Below are 19,238 nucleotides of genomic sequence, written 5' to 3'. Positions count from 1 at the left end.
GCTGGACAACATTCCACAAGTATGGGTTTTGCCTAGTCACTCTCACCATAGCATGATTCGTATTACTGAGGAGACAGAAAAATGAAGCACAGTGTCATTTTCTCACCTTGGATTAAACTCTTCATTGCCACGTTTTCTCAAAAAACAACTACAATTAACAAAACAAAAAAAATGATATATCCTTACTCACCGTTACCACTTGGGGGAAATGGCATATTATGTTGTTTGAGTCCGTAAGGCCCTGTTAGTCCAGGAGGCCCTACAGTGCCTGCCTGAGGACCGTGAAGTAACAAGCGCTGCCTGTACTCAAAGGCTACATTTGCTCTGTGAGAGTTCATAATTCCCAGAGAGGATGGGACATCTGGTGCACTGCTCACTTCATAACTGTTTGGAATTCTGACATGCAGAAGATTGGAAAATGCAGCCACCACACTGCCAATATTCTAGAGTGGGAAAAGGAAAAAAGACAAGTGCATAGCATCTTTTTTCTTCATCACATACTTAAAAGAGGACTGCACTGAAATGGAGCAGTGCATGTTTTGCAGAACAACCTCCCCCCTCCCCTGAATGCTCTCGTCCAGTTTTGGGGTGGGAGGGATGTAAAACAGGTCACACATTTGCACACACTCCAAATGGCAGACTGAGGGCAATGCTTCCTGGGCTCACTTCTGTACAGCTTAATGACAGTAAATTTGACTGATTGCCTGATGACGTAACATCAACACACTAGCTACGTGATCCCTGATTGGCCGGGATTACATTAGTAAGAAGCCCTTGTTTTCTTTTTTTTTAAGAAGGCACCTAAGCTGCTATTATTATTATTATTATTATTATTATTATTATTATTATTATTATTATTATTATTAAATCAAGGAAAGCAGCTGCTTCAAAGAGCATGTGATAAAACAAGGAAATTGGGAATTTGTGAACCCAGCCCTCCGCAATCTAAATAAATGTCTTTTTCTTCGAAAAACTGTTTGTGGGAAGTATTTCAGTGCAGATTTACAATTTAAAGAAATGGCACTGAAACTAATAACCAGAGTTTACAACAACTGTTGTACTGCAACACAAATAAAATAGCCATAACGTCTGCAGGACATGGGGCACAACATTGTCACAGATACATGCAGCTCACTAGAACTTTCCTTACCTCTGCAGCTGTGGGATGTAAAGTAATTGCTATGGATACAAGGCCAGATTTTGGACCATTTTGAGAAGGACCAAGCTGAGAGCCAAAGAAGCCAGAACCAGGCTCTGTTTTGATATAATTCCTTTTTTCTTCTGAACCTTCAGTTAAAGGGAGAGATACAAAATTAAATATGCATGGAACTGAGGCACATGAACATGCCGGTGGGGAAATTAGTAGAAACATCTAGAAAATATTTTGGCAATACCTTTTCCAGTACTGGCAGGTAGAATTGGAATGATGGGGGATGGAACAGGTTCGGGCATCTCTTCCTTTACTGCTGACAGATCAGGGTATCTACTTATTTCCATGCCCATTACACTCTCGGGAGAGGAGGAAGGAACAAAGCTGTCAGGAGTGTCTCTGTCATCACAGGGATCCTGAACCCTGAGAGGGAAAATAATTGGAAATGTTTTTCACATATAGATGTGTAAAGTGGAAATGGGTATGTTTAGCCTGGTAAAGAGGAGACTGAGAGGAGATATGATAGGCATCTTCAAATATTTTAAGGACTGTCACATGGAGGGTGGAGCAAGCTTCTTGTTTTCTCCTGCACCCATCCAATGGATCCAAAAGTTACAAGGAAGGATATTCCGACTAAACCTCAGTAAGAACGCTCTGACAGTAAGAGCTGTTTGACAGTGGAATGGACTCCCTTGGAAGGTGGAGGACTCTCCATTGTTTGAAGTTTTTAAGCAGAGGTTGGATGAGCATCTGCCATGTATGATCCAATTTACCTGAATTCAATAGGACTTACTTCTCAGTAACATGGTTATTTAGAGTTTAGCAGCATCGTGGAGCACCTAAGATAACAGATACCCAACACAAAGCTAAAAATAAAAATAATTAGAGAAAATATCTACCTCAGCTCTTCATGATTGTTATGAGGTGGGGTTGGAAGAGAAGCAGGAACATCCACACTTTTAGGACCCTGAGCCATGGCTCTGGCTAACAGATCATCCTGTGGTCTGAAAGGCAGCTGAAACTGCTTCGGTCCCAGAGCTTTGGTAACTGAAATGCAGCAAGAACAGACAAAACAAATGACCCAAATATTCAGGGACCTATAAAAGGGGGCGGGGAATCAAAAAATGGATCCTAACTTCAACCTATACTTCTTTTGTTTTACATTTAATTAGACTTTCAGTCAGTAGCCGAAGTTGTGAAAATCTGCAGCATTCTCATACAAATGAAAGGATGAGGGAAGCTCATGCCCACTTTATGAGGACCAACAATATAGCTATCTATACTGGCCATGTATACATTATGTAAGCACAGAATATGCACAAAATGTTCATCAAAGTTGTTTCTATAAATTTTGTGAGAAATGATAACAAAAAGTCAAAACATTCTGCTGTAAAGTGGATTTCAAATCTGAAAAAAGTAAGTAAATGGTTTTCAGACAATCTGAAAACTGAAAATGTATACTCTGGCATACATGTGAAAACTTACCATCATGCCCTCCAAGCATTCCAGCCTTTGTAGCAAGTTCTTCAGTGGTTGCAAATCCATTTACCATTTTTTGGCAAGTCACAGGTGGAGGTGTAGGAGGGAGGGAGGCCGGAGGAGTGGGAGGGTTACTCAAGTTATTCTGCTGCAAAAGAGGAAATAATTTAAAGTTAGCTTTCAGCAAGTTTATCTGGTATGTGATAAGTTATGTATCTTACGTACAAAAGGTCCAACAGAATGCACATAATTTTTATTTTACAACTGCACATACATAATGCACCTGTTTATCTACCAGTCACACTGGCTTGGTTCAGATGCAACACAAAACCTGGTTTGGTGCTATGAGAATGAATCTGGAAGGATAATATACTCAGAATAAGAAGTCAGTTGCTGGGTTTGGGGGTAAACCATAAAGCTATGGTTACTATTATATCGAAGCATTTGACCTGCAAACCAGGACTGCAAGCTTTGATCAACTTCGATTTTGCATGGCAAATGCAAGCCATAATTTGTAGGTCATGTTTGGAGTTATGCCTGAACTGAGGTGGCTGGCTTGGTTCACATATCATACTAAGCTGAACCACGGCTCAGCATAAACACATGTGTGTGGGTTCTGGACAAGAAGATTGGCTGGGGAGGAACAAAAAAAACCCCTCATTCTGTTGCAGCACTGCAATGAGCTAAGCCATGGCTTGGCCTTAGCCTGTCATCTGCAGCTGGGCATGTGGTTTACAAGCAGTAAGCAAGATTTGCTCCATGGTTTATGGCTCACGGTTTGTTCAGGAGAACTTAACCACAAGCCTGGGTTTGGATGACACACTAAGTAAAACCAGGCCTTAGTTCAGTGCAGGACAGCAGAACAACAGAAGGACCAGTAGGGAGCAAAGCAACCACAATCCCCTCTATGGGAGCCCACATGTTCATCTGTTTGTGCTAAGCTGATCCACCATAGCCAAGGAGATCCTCTCATCAGTCACCACCTATCTAAAGGCTTCCTCAAACTTGGCCCTCCAGATGTTTTGAGACTACAATTCCCATCATCCCTGATCACTGGTTCTGCTAGCTAGGGATCATGGGAGTTGTAGGCCAAAAACATTTGGAGGGCTGAGTTTGAAGAAGCCTGTGGTAGAGCATCTGCTTTACATTTCAATTTATGGCATCTCCTCTCTGGGAACGTCCCCTTTCTGAAACCCTGGAGCACCATTGCCACTCAGTGTATACAGTGCTGAGTTAGATGGACCAATGGCAGTTTTCTGTCTCTAATAAATGGAGTGATACATACGAGAAAGGAAGGACAAACACTATCCTTCAAATTAAGCAGTCCTTTATGACTTCAAATTATTTTGTGTTTGCATTGCACTGGGAGATTTGTTTAAAAAGTAACTTTAAAGGTTAGGATTACAACTTTCACAACTGCATCAGTTTGAAAAGATAGTTATAGAATAAAAAAAAAATCACAGTGTGAGTAATGGGTCACATCCAATGCTGTGGTTCCACTATGGCAGTAGACTTCTACTTGTGCATCAGAACTGCGTCCCCCCCCCCCGTGTCTGCCAGTGTGGGAGGGGAAGTCCCGTTGCACAAGCAGAATTCTGTTTTAAATATGCCTCACCACTTTCCAGTGAAGAAGAACAATAATAAAGTTGGCAATGAGAGAACAAGAAAAATGAAATCTTTTAAAATCCAGCATGTCTCATATAACACCATGGTATAACTACTGCTGGATCCCAATGTTTTGTTTCGTATAGAACATTTGGAGAATCTATGTAGAAAAAAAATACACCTTGTAGATTAGCTGAGAATAGTAATCTGATACCCCGTCAAGCGTTGCACTACCAAAGCTTCCCAAAAGGCGATTTCCACTATTCAGATGGCCACTGCCATAAGGAAGAAAGTGGGCAAAACTCACTCCAATTATCGGCTCCATTAGAGGCAGCAAAGAGAGTTGCTGTAGGAAAAGATGAGTAGTAATTATTTTTCACTAGCAATATGCAACAATGAACTGTAAATTTCCACTCAATTACACTAAGATGACTGTAACCATTAGAAGCCCAAGGTTTTTTAAAAACTCATTTACTGAACACTAGCCTTGAGGTTAGTCCTTCAAGTACTTTACATAAAGGACTTCAGACAGAATCACAGAAATGTAGAGTTGGAAGGAACTCAAAGGTCACCTAGTCCAACTTCCTGCAATACAGGAATCACAGCTAAAGGAATCCCTGATAGACTGCCATCCAACCTCTATTTAAAAACCTCCAATGAAGGAGAGTCCACCACCTTCCATGGTAGTCCGTTCCATAGTTGAACAGAGTTCTTCCTAATGCTTAGTCAGAATCTCTTTTATTGTAATTTTAATAATAATTTATTTATACCCCACCCATCTGGCTGCGTTTCCCCAGCCACTCTGGGTGGCTCCCAACCGAATATTAAAAACACAGTACAGCATTAAACATTAAAAACTTCTCTAAACAGGGCTGCCTTCAGATGTCTTTTAAAAGTAAGATAGCTGCTTATTGCCTTGACATCTGATGGGAGGGCGTTCCACAGGGCAGGCGCCACAGGGCAGGCCCTCTTCCTGGTTCCCTGTAACTTGGCTTCTCGCAGTGAGGGAACTGCCAGAAGCCCTCGGCGCTGGACCTCAGTGTCTGGGTTGAACGATGGGGGTGGAGACGCTCCTTCAGGTATACAGGACCGAGGCCATTTAGGGCTTTAAAGGTCAGCACCAACACTTTGAATTGTGCTCGGAAACGTACTGGGAGCCAATGCAGATCTCTCAGGAATGGTGTTATATGGTCTCGGCGGCCACTTCCAGTCACCAGTATGGCTGCCGCATTCTGGATTAATTGCAGTTTCCGAGTCACCTTCAAAGGTAGCGCCACATAGAGTGCATTGCAGTAGTCAAAGCATTGATTTGTCTCCTACCCTTCAAAGGAGAAGAAAACAAGCTTGCTCCACCTTCCCTGTGACAGCCCTTCTGATATTTGAAGATGACTATCATATCTCCTTTTAGTCTCCTCCAAGCTAAACATACCCATCTCCTTCAACTGTTCATCATAAGGCTTGGTTCCCAGACCCTTGATAATTTTGGTTGTCCTGCACACATCTGCACACATTCCAGATTGTCAATATCCTTCTTAAATTGTGGTGCCCAGAACTGGGGGGCTGACCAAGGAAGAATAGAGTGGTGCTACTACCTCCCTTGATCTAGACACTATACTTCTGAATTGCTTTAGCTTTTTTGCTGCTGAATCACACTGCTGACTCAGGTTAAGGTATGGAATTGCATCCCTTCATGCACTCTACCTGTGAGGTAAGCAGGCTTTACCAATACATTTTTGCTCGCAGACTTTGCTCTCAAATAAAATAAACTAACACCATCAGGACAGTGGCTCTCCAACCGTGGAGCACTGCAACTGTTTCCCAGCCTTCTATCTTAATGATAAATGAACACCACACACATTGTTTTAAAAGCTTATTGTGTACAATTAAAAAAAGAGACATTTTCATGATGATTTGGAAACTTGCAATAGTTCTGCCTCTTCTGTCTCACCTCCAAGCCTTATTATTTTTACCTACCTTCCAACAGACACTTTCTTCATCTTTTATGCATTAGCCCTATGCCTTTACCAAGCGTCTTTCACTTTGCCATTTCTCAGTCTCCTTGCTTTCTTCTCCATGATCCTGGCTGCATTCTTTCATCAACACTCCCTAAGCAATCCCTAAAACACTGACATTATGTTGCAGGGGGCAACAAGTCAAATATGTCAGCACCATCATGCATCACAATAAATCTAGATGTGGATTGTAGTCAAATATTAAGTGCACTTAAAAATGTAAATACGTGTATTTCTAGGTTATCAACTACTGTGAATAAACAAGCATACTAAAAAAACCCCTAAACATTATGGTGCTGGATGTGACCACCTTGCTCAGTATAGTCAGTGACATAATATATCTTCAGTCTTTTAAGTTCTTTACCCCTTCAGTGCTCACCTGTTTTAACTGCATAAATGTTTCAGTGTTAGGATAAATAGCATGCTTTTCCTCTTCCTCTTTTTTTCTCTTCTTAGATCGAGGTGCTGCCTTCTCACCCGCCCTCTGAGTTCGTTTATTTCGTTGTTTTTTCATTTCATGTCCTAAATCTGCTCTCTGAAGCTGGCTGTTACCACATCCAAATGTACCCTGCAATGGATTCCCTAATGATTGCTTATGGGGGGCGGGAGGGAAATGATAAAGATATATCAGTTCAAATCACTTAGTTGAACATTTTGTTTTGTATTTGTAAAAAGCAACATATAATGCTACTATACATTTGGCATTACTTTATTAGTTTATTATCTATAACAAGCAAGACACCCACCAAATGGTAAGAACACGACTATGAAAATGAGCATGGAGGCAAGTGAATCTTTCCTCCCCTGTTCCAAGGAGGTTTTGCCAATCCGTGTCTCTAAAATCCCAAGCTTTCACCATATCTTTAAAACTGTCTGCTAATTCACCTGCCCCTTTCCCTTATGCTTTGTCACCTCAGCTACTCCCTTTAAACACTGCCTTCCTTCCTCATTTCCTGGGCCCCAAGCTGATATTGCTACACCTTTCATTACTTTAGCTCCTGCTTACTCTAAAGCGACTTTCCAAACCAGCTGCTTTTTTCTGCCTCCTTATATCTTTGCTATCTCCTCAGCACTCTTTAATCAGGCACCCAGCCTGCTTCCCTTCAGCCTTCAAGAAGGGGTCTGATATGAGGAAAGGGAGAGGACTGGTCTATTGGATGCCAATGTCGCACAATCACTTAAATCTGCATACTCATATAGCCTTGCTGTAGCTCTGCTTACAGTAGTTCCTAGCAGGAATACTGGGGGGGTCTTTGTCCTGAAACATAGCTTATCAATTCCAGGTCTCCCTTTCCTTTTGGCAATACCCATCCTACCCTGGATCTTAAAAAAGCAGTATAGGTTTGAATGCTTTTTTGTTACTGCCCAAATTTAAATGATAAATATATGGAAAACATGCAGAAATCATAACTCTTTGAGGTACAGACACCCCCTCACTTTTAGAAAAAGCTAAACAACAATAAAAAAGAAAGCACTACAATTACCAGTGACTAATGATTTTAGGAGGGTGAAGAGAAACAGAAGTTTAGAAGTATATAATTGCACCCATGCTAGAGAAGTGCCACCCCTTCCATGTGACTCCTTCCTGCCCTAGTATTTTTGTTAACATGTTGTTTTGCTTAACAATGTCCAGAGTCTCTTGACAGGCTGCAATAATGACAAAGCATACACACCTAATGAAATCCGAACTCCAGCATTCTACAGTAATATTTCACAGACACAAATAAGCTCTCTGATCTTAGATTCTAATAATGTCAAACCAAGAATCACTGTCATTAAAAATTATAGCTTTTAAGTTCGAATACAAAAGCCATTTTAAAATTATCAGTATAATTTATTTACATACAAACAGAGTGCTAATGGCAGCAAAACCTTCCAAGCACTGGTTTTATCCGGTTTTCAAGAATATTGTGCAATTATCAGTTCACAACAGCAGGTTTCCCTCTGGGAGGCACAAGAGTTTATGAATGTACAAGAGTGACTCCCTAGAAGATATGTTAGCTATGAATTACTAAATTGGCTGACAAAATATATTATTCAGTGTTCAGCATGACTATAGTTATTCTTTCTAAGGTGCAGAATATCTTCATCAATGAATATCACTAGTTTATTACTGTGCTGAAACTAACTTATTTTGAGTAAGTGTGTGACTCAAGTGCTAAAAAAACCTTAAAATCAAAAATACAAGAACTTTTGCCATTCCTTATCTAATATAAACAAATGGCTGCTTTATGATAGTATCTGTTCAGGGACCATAATCCAGCACGTCAAAGGAAAACTGAGGTTTATAATTTTCCATACAATCTTAAGCTTCTCCTCACATCTAAACTGGATATTCACTAAAACAGTTGCTTGCGAGTAGCTCTGTATATTTGTCACGTGTAAAGGCTGGGATGCTGCAACTATGTATTCAAAGGCTGTGGAGTTTGCCTTTGAATCATGCTTCTCCATTTCCTGCTTTACTTGATGACCTCTAGAGGAGGTGAAAGCCCATATACAGAACACTGTGAAGGAGGAACATGTTCAACCAGTACTGCCTTTGTTTTTTTTAAGGGCATATCCTTAGCGGCTGGGCTATTTTAAATTTACAATAAATTTACAATAAATACACAATGGTGCATCATTTCCAATACCCTCTAAGTTTGGATGTTAATAATAAAAATTGGTTACCATGCTGCCTTCCATCGGATCCCGTTTCCCCACGAATTTGCTCTCCTTAGCACTTTCTTCTGACTGTAAGCTGCTTTCTGCTTTCTGCTTGAAAAGAGAGGCAGATTTTTTGTTCTTAAGCAAGTGTTTGAGGAGTTCGTTCCCTGATTCCCCTTTTGCTGCTGGAATGCTGTCAGGTTGTGCCTGATTCTGCAAAGAAGGGGAAGGCTGCACAGTAGCTTTCTCCTCTTCCACTTTAATGCCATTTTCATTCTCCATCTTAGGCTCAGCCTCACTAGGGCATTGATCAGTGCTTGTCTTTTCCTGATTAATTTCCTGAATGCTCATAGAAGCCTCTGTCTTGTCCTTGTCTGTCTCCTGGTTCATGCCTGGCTGCTCAGGCAATATGTTTTGTGGCAAATCAGTACTGGAGAGCTGACTTTTCAATTCTAAGGAAGACTGACTCTCAGCAACATCTGGAGGCGATGAGCCTGGCAGCTCCTCTGCCTCCGATTCTCCTGGATGCCGTGGAAGTTCACCAGGCGTGCTAACTGTTGGGGTGGAGACAGCGTCTGAAACAACTGGAGTTGGGGGTGCAGTTATATCTGAATGTGGGGTTGATGGGGTATTTACTGACTCCGCATCATCCTCTTTCTTCTTCTTTCTGGTTCTTTTCTTTTTGCCCTTCTCCTCTGGAATGATATCAGAATACAACTGGATGAGAGACTGACTTGTTCCAGGAAAGTTTGTTCCATGGGGCATGGCGTCCTGACCACAGGGGGGACCACTGCCAGTTCCAGGAGAAACTCCAGGCAGGCCAGTGGCAAACTGAGGCCGAACCTGGTACTGTGAAAAGCTTCCACATGGCTGCTTCACAGAATGGAAAGGGGGACTTCCGTCTGGAAGTGGGGGAGCATCGGGAACAAAGGGGGAAGATCCCACTGGCTGCCGCTCACTACACTGCGGAAAGCTGGAAGGAGGTGGGGAGTTTAGAGGTCCTTGCTGCATAATGGGTCCCATCTGCTGCTGTTGATGCTGTGGAGATTGCTGAAGAGGCCGTGGAGGCCGCATAAAATCACAAGGTAGGTCTGAATTGAAGAACGGTATTTGAGGCAAAGAAGTTCTGGCATTTAATTCTGAGCCCATTGTACTGTGCTGTTCCATTTCCATTTTCTGCTGCAGAGCTCTCTGCCGATCCACCTCCTGCATAAGCTGAATCCGTTGCCTTTCCTGCTGCTCTCGCAAACGCTCCTTTCGCTCACGCTCTTGAAAGCTTTCACTAAATGGGTTGTTGTCATCGAACTCTACACGTGGTGGTGGCCCTGACTGTACATTTGAGCTAGGAGCTGGCACAGAAGTGGGAGTAACAGGATTCACCGGCAACTGTGCCATTGGTGGCTGCATCCTTGGTACATTGTGTGGGATGTGTGCTGAAGCAGCACCGGGCGGCGGTTGCCATCCAGGCAAACTTAGCATTCTGGGTGGATTGGGTTGTCCAGGAACAGCTATGGCATGCTGTTGATGCTGAAGCTGTTGAGGTACCATTGGGAAACTCTGCTGACCCACTGCTGGTGGAGATCCTCCTGTGACCATTGCAGGCTGAGCAGGCATACCTGGCATCATTGCATGGGGTCCCATTCCACATTGTTGCTGTTTAATCCGATATTCTTCAATGAGTTCTGCATGCTCTTTCTGTTGCTTTCGTATCTACAATGTAAGCATGTTATTAAGTGATGTCCCATAAAAGTACATTTTCTGTTTCTTAAGCTGGAGACTTCTGTGAAAAAACAAACCTTAATACATATACACAATGAAAAAATATTTAAGAAAGTACTGGGTATAACATTTTACAAACTTTCTTTAATTTTTTTTTAAATTAGTTATCTGATATTCATTTCTGTGATATATAAATGCACTCTTTTTCCTTATATTGTCTACATTTGAGCTGCAAAGAAAAGAATGACTGGCGCACCTGAAGGGTAGATTTCTTTCAGCTTAGCAGGGTTGGTATGTTGGATTATGGCTCTACCTAACATACCATCCCTGCTAGCTGAAGGAAAACAGAACAACTGACCCGCCTGAAGTATAGATTTCCTGTGGCTTAGAAGGGATGGTATGTTAGGTGGAGCCATAACCCAACATACAAGCCCTGCTAACCAAGAGGAAATATAGATTAATATGCTTTTCTCTATACCCATGTATTCACCTTTGCCTACTATCAACGGAGGCTAACACTTCATGCCCGTGATAAAGTGAACTCTAGTCCATGAAACCTTATGCCACAATAAATTTGATTGACTTTAACTCTGTTAATTTGGTATGCATTATACTATATTACATTGATGTAGCTCCACTCCCCCTGCCCCCCAGCTCATGGGCAACTAGAAAATCAGGGTCCCAAAATGAGTAGGGGTCTCCACAAGTAAAGGAGGCTTCACTGCTAAAGATAGTTACCCTTGAACATATGGAGGGCAATGGAGATGGGGGACAGAGTTATTGTGTTTATTCATGCTCTCCCTACTGTGTGTGGTTATTTAAGCCCCATTATGAACACCTAAAGTGGGTTCAAGAAAACCCCTGAACTGCAGACCTGACTCTTCAGAAAGAGTGAAACTCCATCCATAGCCAGTTAAAAACCACCATCCGGATCAATGTACCATCTTAGCTGGATTATGTTTCAGCTTGTTTGCCATTCCAGAACTGCCCGCAGACACCTGTTCAGGATTTCTACCACCTCCCTGGTAGTAAATGGGAAAGCAAGGTAAAGCTGTATGCTATGCTTTTCTCTATACCCATGTATTCATATTTACCTATTTACACTCATCCCAAACCTCTGGATAACATCTCTCACTGACTCCATGTGAATGTTAAAAGCACAGGGAAACAGAAGTCTTTCAGCAGCACCTGCTGGATCCACCTCTCCAGAAAAGGCCCAATCCACCATATCTTCAAGTTCATTCCAGAGAGCCTACCAGAAGAGTACTATAGATGATGGTGTCAAATGTAGCTGAGAGGTCCAGGAGAAACAACATGGTTGCATTTGTTCTGTCTGCTCTGTGGCACAGGCCAGGCGCCTGGACAGCCAAGACCATTTTTGTCCAAAAATCAAGTCAAAGGTTAGACTAGACCAGGTTTAACTTTTGGGAATACCACAACCTGCTCTAACCTGTTCAAAAATGATAGCTTTGACAGGGGACAATAATTCAGGAGTATGTGAAAATCTAAAAATACTTATGTGGCTCTGAATCTTATACTTTTGTTTCTTTATAAAAAATTGCTACCACCTCTTCTGCCAGTTTTAAAATTGTTGCTATTGGAACACTTGCAATTTAGTTATTGATAAACTCTCACCTGTTCAAGTTGTTTTTGAACCATACTCTGCTGCTCAGTAACATGCTTGAGCTGCTCCGCATCTTCCTCTGGGAATTCTCGACCAGCTTTCTTTGCAGTGCGCTGTTTTGCAGATAGTGCCTTTTTTGATTTTCTGTGTGCTCCAATTTGTTCTTCAAGGAATTTCTGTTGCATCTGAAGAAGCTGCTGTGTTTCTTGTAGCCATTCTTCATATTGCTTTCTGTGTGAATCATCTAAGGATAAAACACAACAAATCAATTTTCTTACCATGGGTTTTGCAAACTTTCACAAATCTCGTTTTCAAACTGATTTCAAAAAGAAGGGATTTTCTTTCATATCAGCCCCCTACACCAAGTATTAACACCTTTCTCTTTTTGTAACAGAGAAGAAATAAATTATTTTGAATAAAATAAGAAAAGAGGATGTAAAGCATCAACAAAATCTGGAGCATGCAAGTATGCATTAACATCTTTCAAGGCAGAATTTAAGGCCAATCTTTTCTTACCCTAACCAAGGAATCAAGTGCTACCCCTTTGAAACTGCCAATGGGGCTATAAAACCTTTTTCCCCCTTTTAAAAAATAGGTTAATATAAAATACATATGAAAATGAATGTCAGGTTAGTCATTATTACCCAAATATTATTATCATCTAAGCAATGCTAATTATTCTGAGATGTTTCTGCAACTGGTTTTTCCACATTTTATAAGTTTGGTAGGTTGTCACATTTCAAAAGCTTATTATGCATTGGCTCAGAATATTTCAGTTAGTTGTGTCATAATTCAATTATTGTCTTTGAATAGGCTTGTAAATAAGCTGTATGTATTGTGAAATATAATATGTGCCCATGGAGTTGGCTTCAAAGTCTAATATCAGTTATATACTTACTTACAAAACCAGGACCAAAATTTGGAGGGTTGGGTCTAGACATCTGCGGTGTTAGGTTTCCATCCTTGAAAGGGGGGGAGGGGAAACAGAGTGTGTTAAACAAAATTCTGTTTTACAGTTGCTCTGAAGCTGTGAGGAATGGGAATCTGTGCACAAGAAACAGATTTCTGCACTCAGGCTACATTCAACACGTGGTCAAGAGGCTGCTGCTACTGGGTTTGGGTTATAGGTTGTGGCATAGTTATGGACCCAGTCCAGAAAACATCCTGCTTCCCTTGTGGGATGATGAGCTCCTCTGACAAAGAGACGATCATTGCAATAAGGTGTAACATTGCAACTCACCTGCTCATCTCAGGTAAGGACAACAATTCAAATGTGTAGGATTTCAATCCAGAGACTTACTCAACTCATGAAAACATTAGTGGCTGTGGATGCAGGTTTGTCTGAATACTCTATCCATTATAGCACATCAGCTTTTAGACCACAATTCCACTTACGAAAATCTGCTTTACTTCAAATTTCAGGACACGTTACCTGTGTGATTGCTTGCTGAACAAGATTCTGGCTTTCACCACTTGGTACTCCTGGCACTGCTTGACCCATAAAGGCAAATCTAGTAATGGGTAAATAAAATCACATTTTGGATTTGTTTTACATCTAAAATTAATGAAGTGTTAATAATATGAGATTGTGATATAAACTATTCTCAGAAGGGAAACAGTGTGCTCCTGGGCTTGCACAGTCTGCTGCTTCACATTCCTAGCTCCTGCCCTTTTCTGCATACCACAGAGTTATTGCTATGTGCAGAGGAATACAGCTGTTTGTGGGTATGACATGAATCACAAAATAGGAAATTAATGATTAATGGTAAAATTAACGCTAACATTTACTTTGCTAACCTCCCAAGGAAAGTAACAGCTATCAGAATAAACTGAAATTTCAGTGAGCAGAAACTCATGCTGATATCTATGAGAAGCTAAAATATTCACAATCTTTGCCTACCTGTTCATGACCATTTGTGGCATGCCCATATTGTTCTGTGCCATTACTTTATTGATCCCTTTCAGAGCCACCATTTTCGCTTTCATTATAGGGTCAGTGATTGCATCAAAATCTATGAAACCAAAATTTAAGAAGAATAAGTATTTATTATATAAAATAGCCAGTGTGGATAAGGACATCATTTGTTCACCACTGCTAACCTGTTGAGGCCCATTTTTAAAAGTTTCATAATTTGACAGAAAAACTGGTCCACTGATGTTTTAATTATTTTTAAAGATAATTTACTGTGGTTACTATAGGTCTTTTAGAAATTCACACTTAATAATTGGTTCAAACTACATTAAGACAGGGTGACTCTAATAGATTGATGCTAGAATGCTGATAGGCATCATAGGGAATGTTTTAGACAGAAGCAGTTCTCTTAGGTGCCATTTTCCCTCTTTATACTAGCCCTGAGCAAGTGCCAGCAGCATAATACCTTGTTTGCAAGAGAAGTAACCATATTGCTGGAGAAAGAGAGGGAGGGATGTCTGGTAATGGACTGTGTAGATTGCTTTCACCCACCCATGTATTTGCTTTGAGGTTTTTACTCTACCTGTCGCCTTCATGACAGAGTCTTTCCTCAAGGATTTCCTCTGACTAGCTTGCTTCAACTGAGTAAGCTCACAATTTATACAAATTTCAATAAATTGAAGTGAGAGCTGGAGCAGTGATCTCTCCCTAACTGACTTGCTAACATGACATTCTTGGCCTTATGCGAATAGCAAAGGTAGGTTTTTGCCATACTCATACCTGCAGAGCATATTATACCATGCTCTGAATCCAAAACAAAGAATATACAATGACAACAAGAATATTAACATATTAACTGGAGTTTGGAAACAGAATATACCAGTGGGGAATGTGGTTATAAGGAGTGGCAGAGTAACTGATCTGCACCTGCTTGCCCAATCCAATTGAACAGAAACACACACACACACGCACACACACACACACTTGAATGCATATGCAAATACAGAACATGAACAGAGTTTGGCAGAATGAAGAAGCATATTTGCTCTTCCCCTGGTGGAAGACACCTAATATGCTGCACCTTGTCCCAAATTATTCCCTTCACCTTTACTTCTCACTCAAATTCCCACTCATATTCCTCCTTCCTAAACTAGGAGGGCCAGTAAAAATGGACTGGCAGCCCCCCACCCCCAAAATTCAAATGAAGTTGACAGCATTGTTTCAGGCTAGGCACCAGATAAATATTTTGGCTTCTATAATCCATGTTTTCAGCTGCTCAGCAAGCTACCGGTATGTCTATTGCATTCCAAATACACACTTTCCCTGCAGGAACAGAAAACCTCTCAGACCAATTCCAATTTTCTTTTTTTCTACATACAGATTAAACAAATTAGAAAACACAATAGAGATAATAAATTTTATCAAATGGTGGACATTCCGAGTATTAATACCGTACTTTACCATGTGTAAGACTAGGGTTTTCTATGTTAAAATAATGTTTAAAATTTGGGTTGTCTTATACACAGATAGTGCCGAGTGTATTTTCTTAATTTTGAGTCACCCAAAATAGGGGGTGTCTTATACACCGGGGGGGCATGTTATACACTGAAAAATACGGTATATGGTTGTAGGTTTCTATCGCACTTAGCATTATCAAAGAAAAAACAAAAACATACCAATGTTGGGGAAAAATGGCTCTGAACGCTGGCGAATCATGGCTTGCATCTGTCGCTGCTGCTGCTGCTCTTGCCTTTCTTGATCCAAAAGATCTTGCAGCAGAAGAGGCTGTTCTTCTAGCAGAAGAGGCCTCTCTCGATTTTGCTGCTGGGCTAATGTTTGCGGAATCATCATCGGCTGTGGCCCAGGCATACCACTGGGGCCGGGTCGATTTACAGCAGGCACAGTTTGATTACCAGGCTGCACTGCCCCAAAGCTATTAGCTGTCTGGCCAGGAATAAAGGCTGGATTTACCGACGTCCCTTGTGAGAAGTTATGGCTTATTTGTGGAACCATGTTCACATTAGGTACAGTATTTTCCATGGTTTGACCAGCAGATGTCATTAAAGTTTGTGGCATACTTGAAACAGGGTTGATTTGTGCTGCTGGCTGTGGATTAGGCGGAGAGCCCAGAGGCCCGACATCAGTGTTTTCTGAATTCTCATTAGCTAACAAACTTGTAAGAACAGGAGTGGATCCAGAGATATTGCAAGAACCTTGAGTTGATGTTGGAGCAGGGCCCGGAACAGTATCTGGGCTGGGCACAGTGATTTCCTCATTCATATTTGTTTTGCCAGGTAATTCCACATTATGGGGCATCACAGATGTTGCCTCTCCATCATGTAACTCTGTTTCAGTCATAAACTGAGCGCCGGAGGATGCCACACTTACATCTCTTTTTTCACTTTCAGATTTAGTTTCTTCTAATGTGTTTGGAGACATAACTTCTGTTTTAATTTCACTGACTTCAGCAGTTTTTTTCTGAGGAGACGATGCTGCAGGAGTGGTAGCTTTCTCATCCTGATGCTTTTGCTGAGTATCTTCTGCTTTGCCTTGTATTTCATCTATGGGGACATTAAGATCTAGCTCCTCACTAAACATACCTTTTTTGTCACCCAAATCGTGGTCTGGATCAGTGTAGGCAATTATGTCAAATTCGCCTGATCTTAGAAGGTAATCAAGGTGGCGATCATTTGTTTCAAGATTATCTAATGTGTCCAGTTCATCTCCTTTGCCATCTTCTGGGTCTAGATTTAGATTTTCAAGGTCCTCGTCAACTAAATCCTTAACCTCAACACCCTCAAGGTCCTTGACATCTAAATCTTTTACAGAGGAGTCATCAGGATCAAGCTTTTCTTCTAATCCATCAGTGGGTTGGTTGGGAATCTGTAAGTCACTTGCTGCCTCCGTAGGTGTTGTTGTTGGCAAAGAACCTCCTGAAAAAGCATCATTAACTGGTGGATGACCTAAAGAACACATGACTAATACAGGTGGGTGGTTGGGATTCACTATAGCTTGCTGACCTGGCGGTAAATGCTCCAAACCCGTTGCCACATGCAATGGATTGTTTAGGCTTTGAGAATTACGTCTTGTGGGCTCTAGGTGTCTTGGGCCTTGACAGTCCTGTCTAGGTACAAATCCTGTATGTTGCTGATGCTGGGGGACTGTGTTCGTAACAGCTGACGAGGAATTAAAAGGAAGTCTTGGCCTGCCTTCGGGTGCTCTGTGACAGAGCTCAATAAATGCCTGCCCCATGATGTTGTGCTGTTGAACCTGAATACCTTGCGGTGGGAAATGCTGTGAGAGTCCAATAGGGTTGCCCATTTGTGGCTTGTTAGGGAGTCTAGGCATGTCAATTGATCTTCTGAGTTGTGGTGGAACTCCAGCACGTTGCATTTGCTGGGGAGGCCCAAGGAAACGCTCTTGACATGGTGGAGGACCATGACCACCTCCAGAAAAACCAAATCTGGGGGGAAAAAAGTATTTGGTTGACTTGGATTGCACATTGTAGAAAGTTTACACAACAAATCAATTTTGTGGGATATTATATCTTTTGAATAAACTGATGTGACACCTTTGCCAGCCAATTTACATTCTGACTGGATGTTACTGAAACAAATTATTGGACTAGATGTTCATTACATCTAAAGTAGCAATACATGCTTATCTTCATATTTTGATGAAATCCAGAGTAGGTGTCAAAACAGAGTGGACTGGTTTAAATTAAGGCAATTTACATAACTACTGAAATAATCAAGAAAAGCAAGTGAAAAAAATCAAGTTTCAGGCTAATCCATGTATTATCTGGGCTAAACAAGCATTTACTGCGATAAGGAAATACAAGTTTGCAATATATTATTTATAGTCTGCCCTTAAACCTACAGTCTCAATAGAGCCTCATTACTGCCCGGAACATACCTTTGTTCTGTCATATATTTTGCACTAAAGAATTTAAACCTACTTGTAGAACAATTTTGAAATTAAGGATACTAAACAAGATCACTTACTTGAAGAGGTTACATATTTTTGCCCCTGCTTCAGTGTTTTTCACAGAAAAACAAATGTTCAGCAGGTTTGATAAAAGGGTCATGAATTCAATTTAAAGTGAGTGAGTGTAGCCTTTAATGTGTTTGTAGCATTACATTTGGATATAATTTTAAACCAGACCATTTTTAAAGGGTCACTTAATATAACCAACACTTAAAATATATAGATAAAGAACCCACAAATTTATTAAACAATGACATATTTTGTGAAGAAGTAATCAAGAAGTATACCTAATTCCATGAGGTCTCATTGCCATTCCACCCATATCTCCTGGAAATTGGGGTCTATTAAACTGCCCATCGATGGGAAAACCTGTGAACCTTAGTCCGCTGGGAGGGACAATGGCTGACCTAATATTCCCAGGATATGGAGGAGGCGGCCTGTTAAAAATCTGGTTCAGATTTTCTTGCTGCTGCCATGGTTGAGTAGATCCTGCATGAGGTGCTGTGGTCGGCTCTTGTGGCATTTTCTCTTGACGGATGGCATTCTTCTTTTGTTGCTGCTGCTGCAGAATAATCTCACGTAATTTCTGGCGCTGACAGGGAACAAAAACAATTCAGCTCATTTATTTATTTCATTCTTATCCTACCCTTCATCAGCAAGCGATCCCAGGACAGGTTATATACATAATGAAACATCAAAACAGAACAAACAGTAAATAAAACATTAGAAGAACATAGAAAAAGCACATAAGTAACACATATCTCCTTCCAGTATTAATACCACAAAATCAGTTCCTCTCTCTGCATCAGAAGCCTGAAGGAAGAGATGAGCTTTTTGGCTGGTGCTAAAAACACAAAACAATGTCTGCACCAGCCATTATCTCAAGGGGGAGATTATTCTACAATTGGGGTGTTGTCACCACTGAGAAGATCCTATTTTGTGTAACTGAGTACCCCTCAAGAGATGGGACAAGCAGAAGGGCCTCCCTGGAAGTTCTTAAAGCAGAGGAAGGAAAATAAAGGAATATGTGTTCCTTCAGGTATCTCGGTTCTATGTTGTTCAGGGCTTTGTAGTCACCAGTAAACCCTGAAGTGGTTTCACTAG

The 19,238-nt window shown here is 41.1% G+C and overlaps 1 protein-coding gene across 7 annotated transcripts in view; it reads right to left on the bottom strand.

The window, feature by feature from the left end:
* Positions 1 to 19,238, bottom strand: part of KMT2C (lysine methyltransferase 2C) — a 142,899-nt gene that overhangs the window by 12,229 nt on the left and 111,432 nt on the right. For 5 of the 7 annotated variants that reach the window (XM_083579031.1, XM_083579034.1, XM_083579036.1 and 2 more), the window contains 14 exons: positions 18,422 to 18,726; positions 15,824 to 17,610; positions 14,136 to 14,247; positions 13,668 to 13,746; positions 13,134 to 13,197; positions 12,247 to 12,479; positions 8,917 to 10,602; positions 6,626 to 6,838; positions 4,416 to 4,580; positions 2,636 to 2,777; positions 2,050 to 2,197; positions 1,395 to 1,573; positions 1,151 to 1,287; positions 191 to 443 (listed from right to left, as the gene is read on the bottom strand). In XM_083579031.1, coding sequence (XP_083435157.1) covers positions 191 to 443; positions 1,151 to 1,287; positions 1,395 to 1,573; positions 2,050 to 2,197; positions 2,636 to 2,777; positions 4,416 to 4,580; positions 6,626 to 6,838; positions 8,917 to 10,602; positions 12,247 to 12,479; positions 13,134 to 13,197; positions 13,668 to 13,746; positions 14,136 to 14,247; positions 15,824 to 17,610; positions 18,422 to 18,726 — 5,503 coding nt within the window. The remainder of the gene's footprint in view (positions 1 to 190; positions 444 to 1,150; positions 1,288 to 1,394; positions 1,574 to 2,049; positions 2,198 to 2,635; positions 2,778 to 4,415; positions 4,581 to 6,625; positions 6,839 to 8,916; positions 10,603 to 12,246; positions 12,480 to 13,133; positions 13,198 to 13,667; positions 13,747 to 14,135; positions 14,248 to 15,823; positions 17,611 to 18,421; positions 18,727 to 19,238) is intronic. The other 2 variants (XM_083579032.1, XM_083579033.1) reach the window with 2 other exon arrangements.

This window comes from Podarcis filfolensis (genome assembly GCF_964270895.1).
Source record: "Podarcis filfolensis genome assembly, chromosome: 12".
Taxonomy (NCBI): domain Eukaryota; kingdom Metazoa; phylum Chordata; class Lepidosauria; order Squamata; family Lacertidae; genus Podarcis; species Podarcis filfolensis.
Note: the sequence above shows the minus strand (reverse complement) of the source record. Positions and strands in the feature narration are given on the sequence as shown.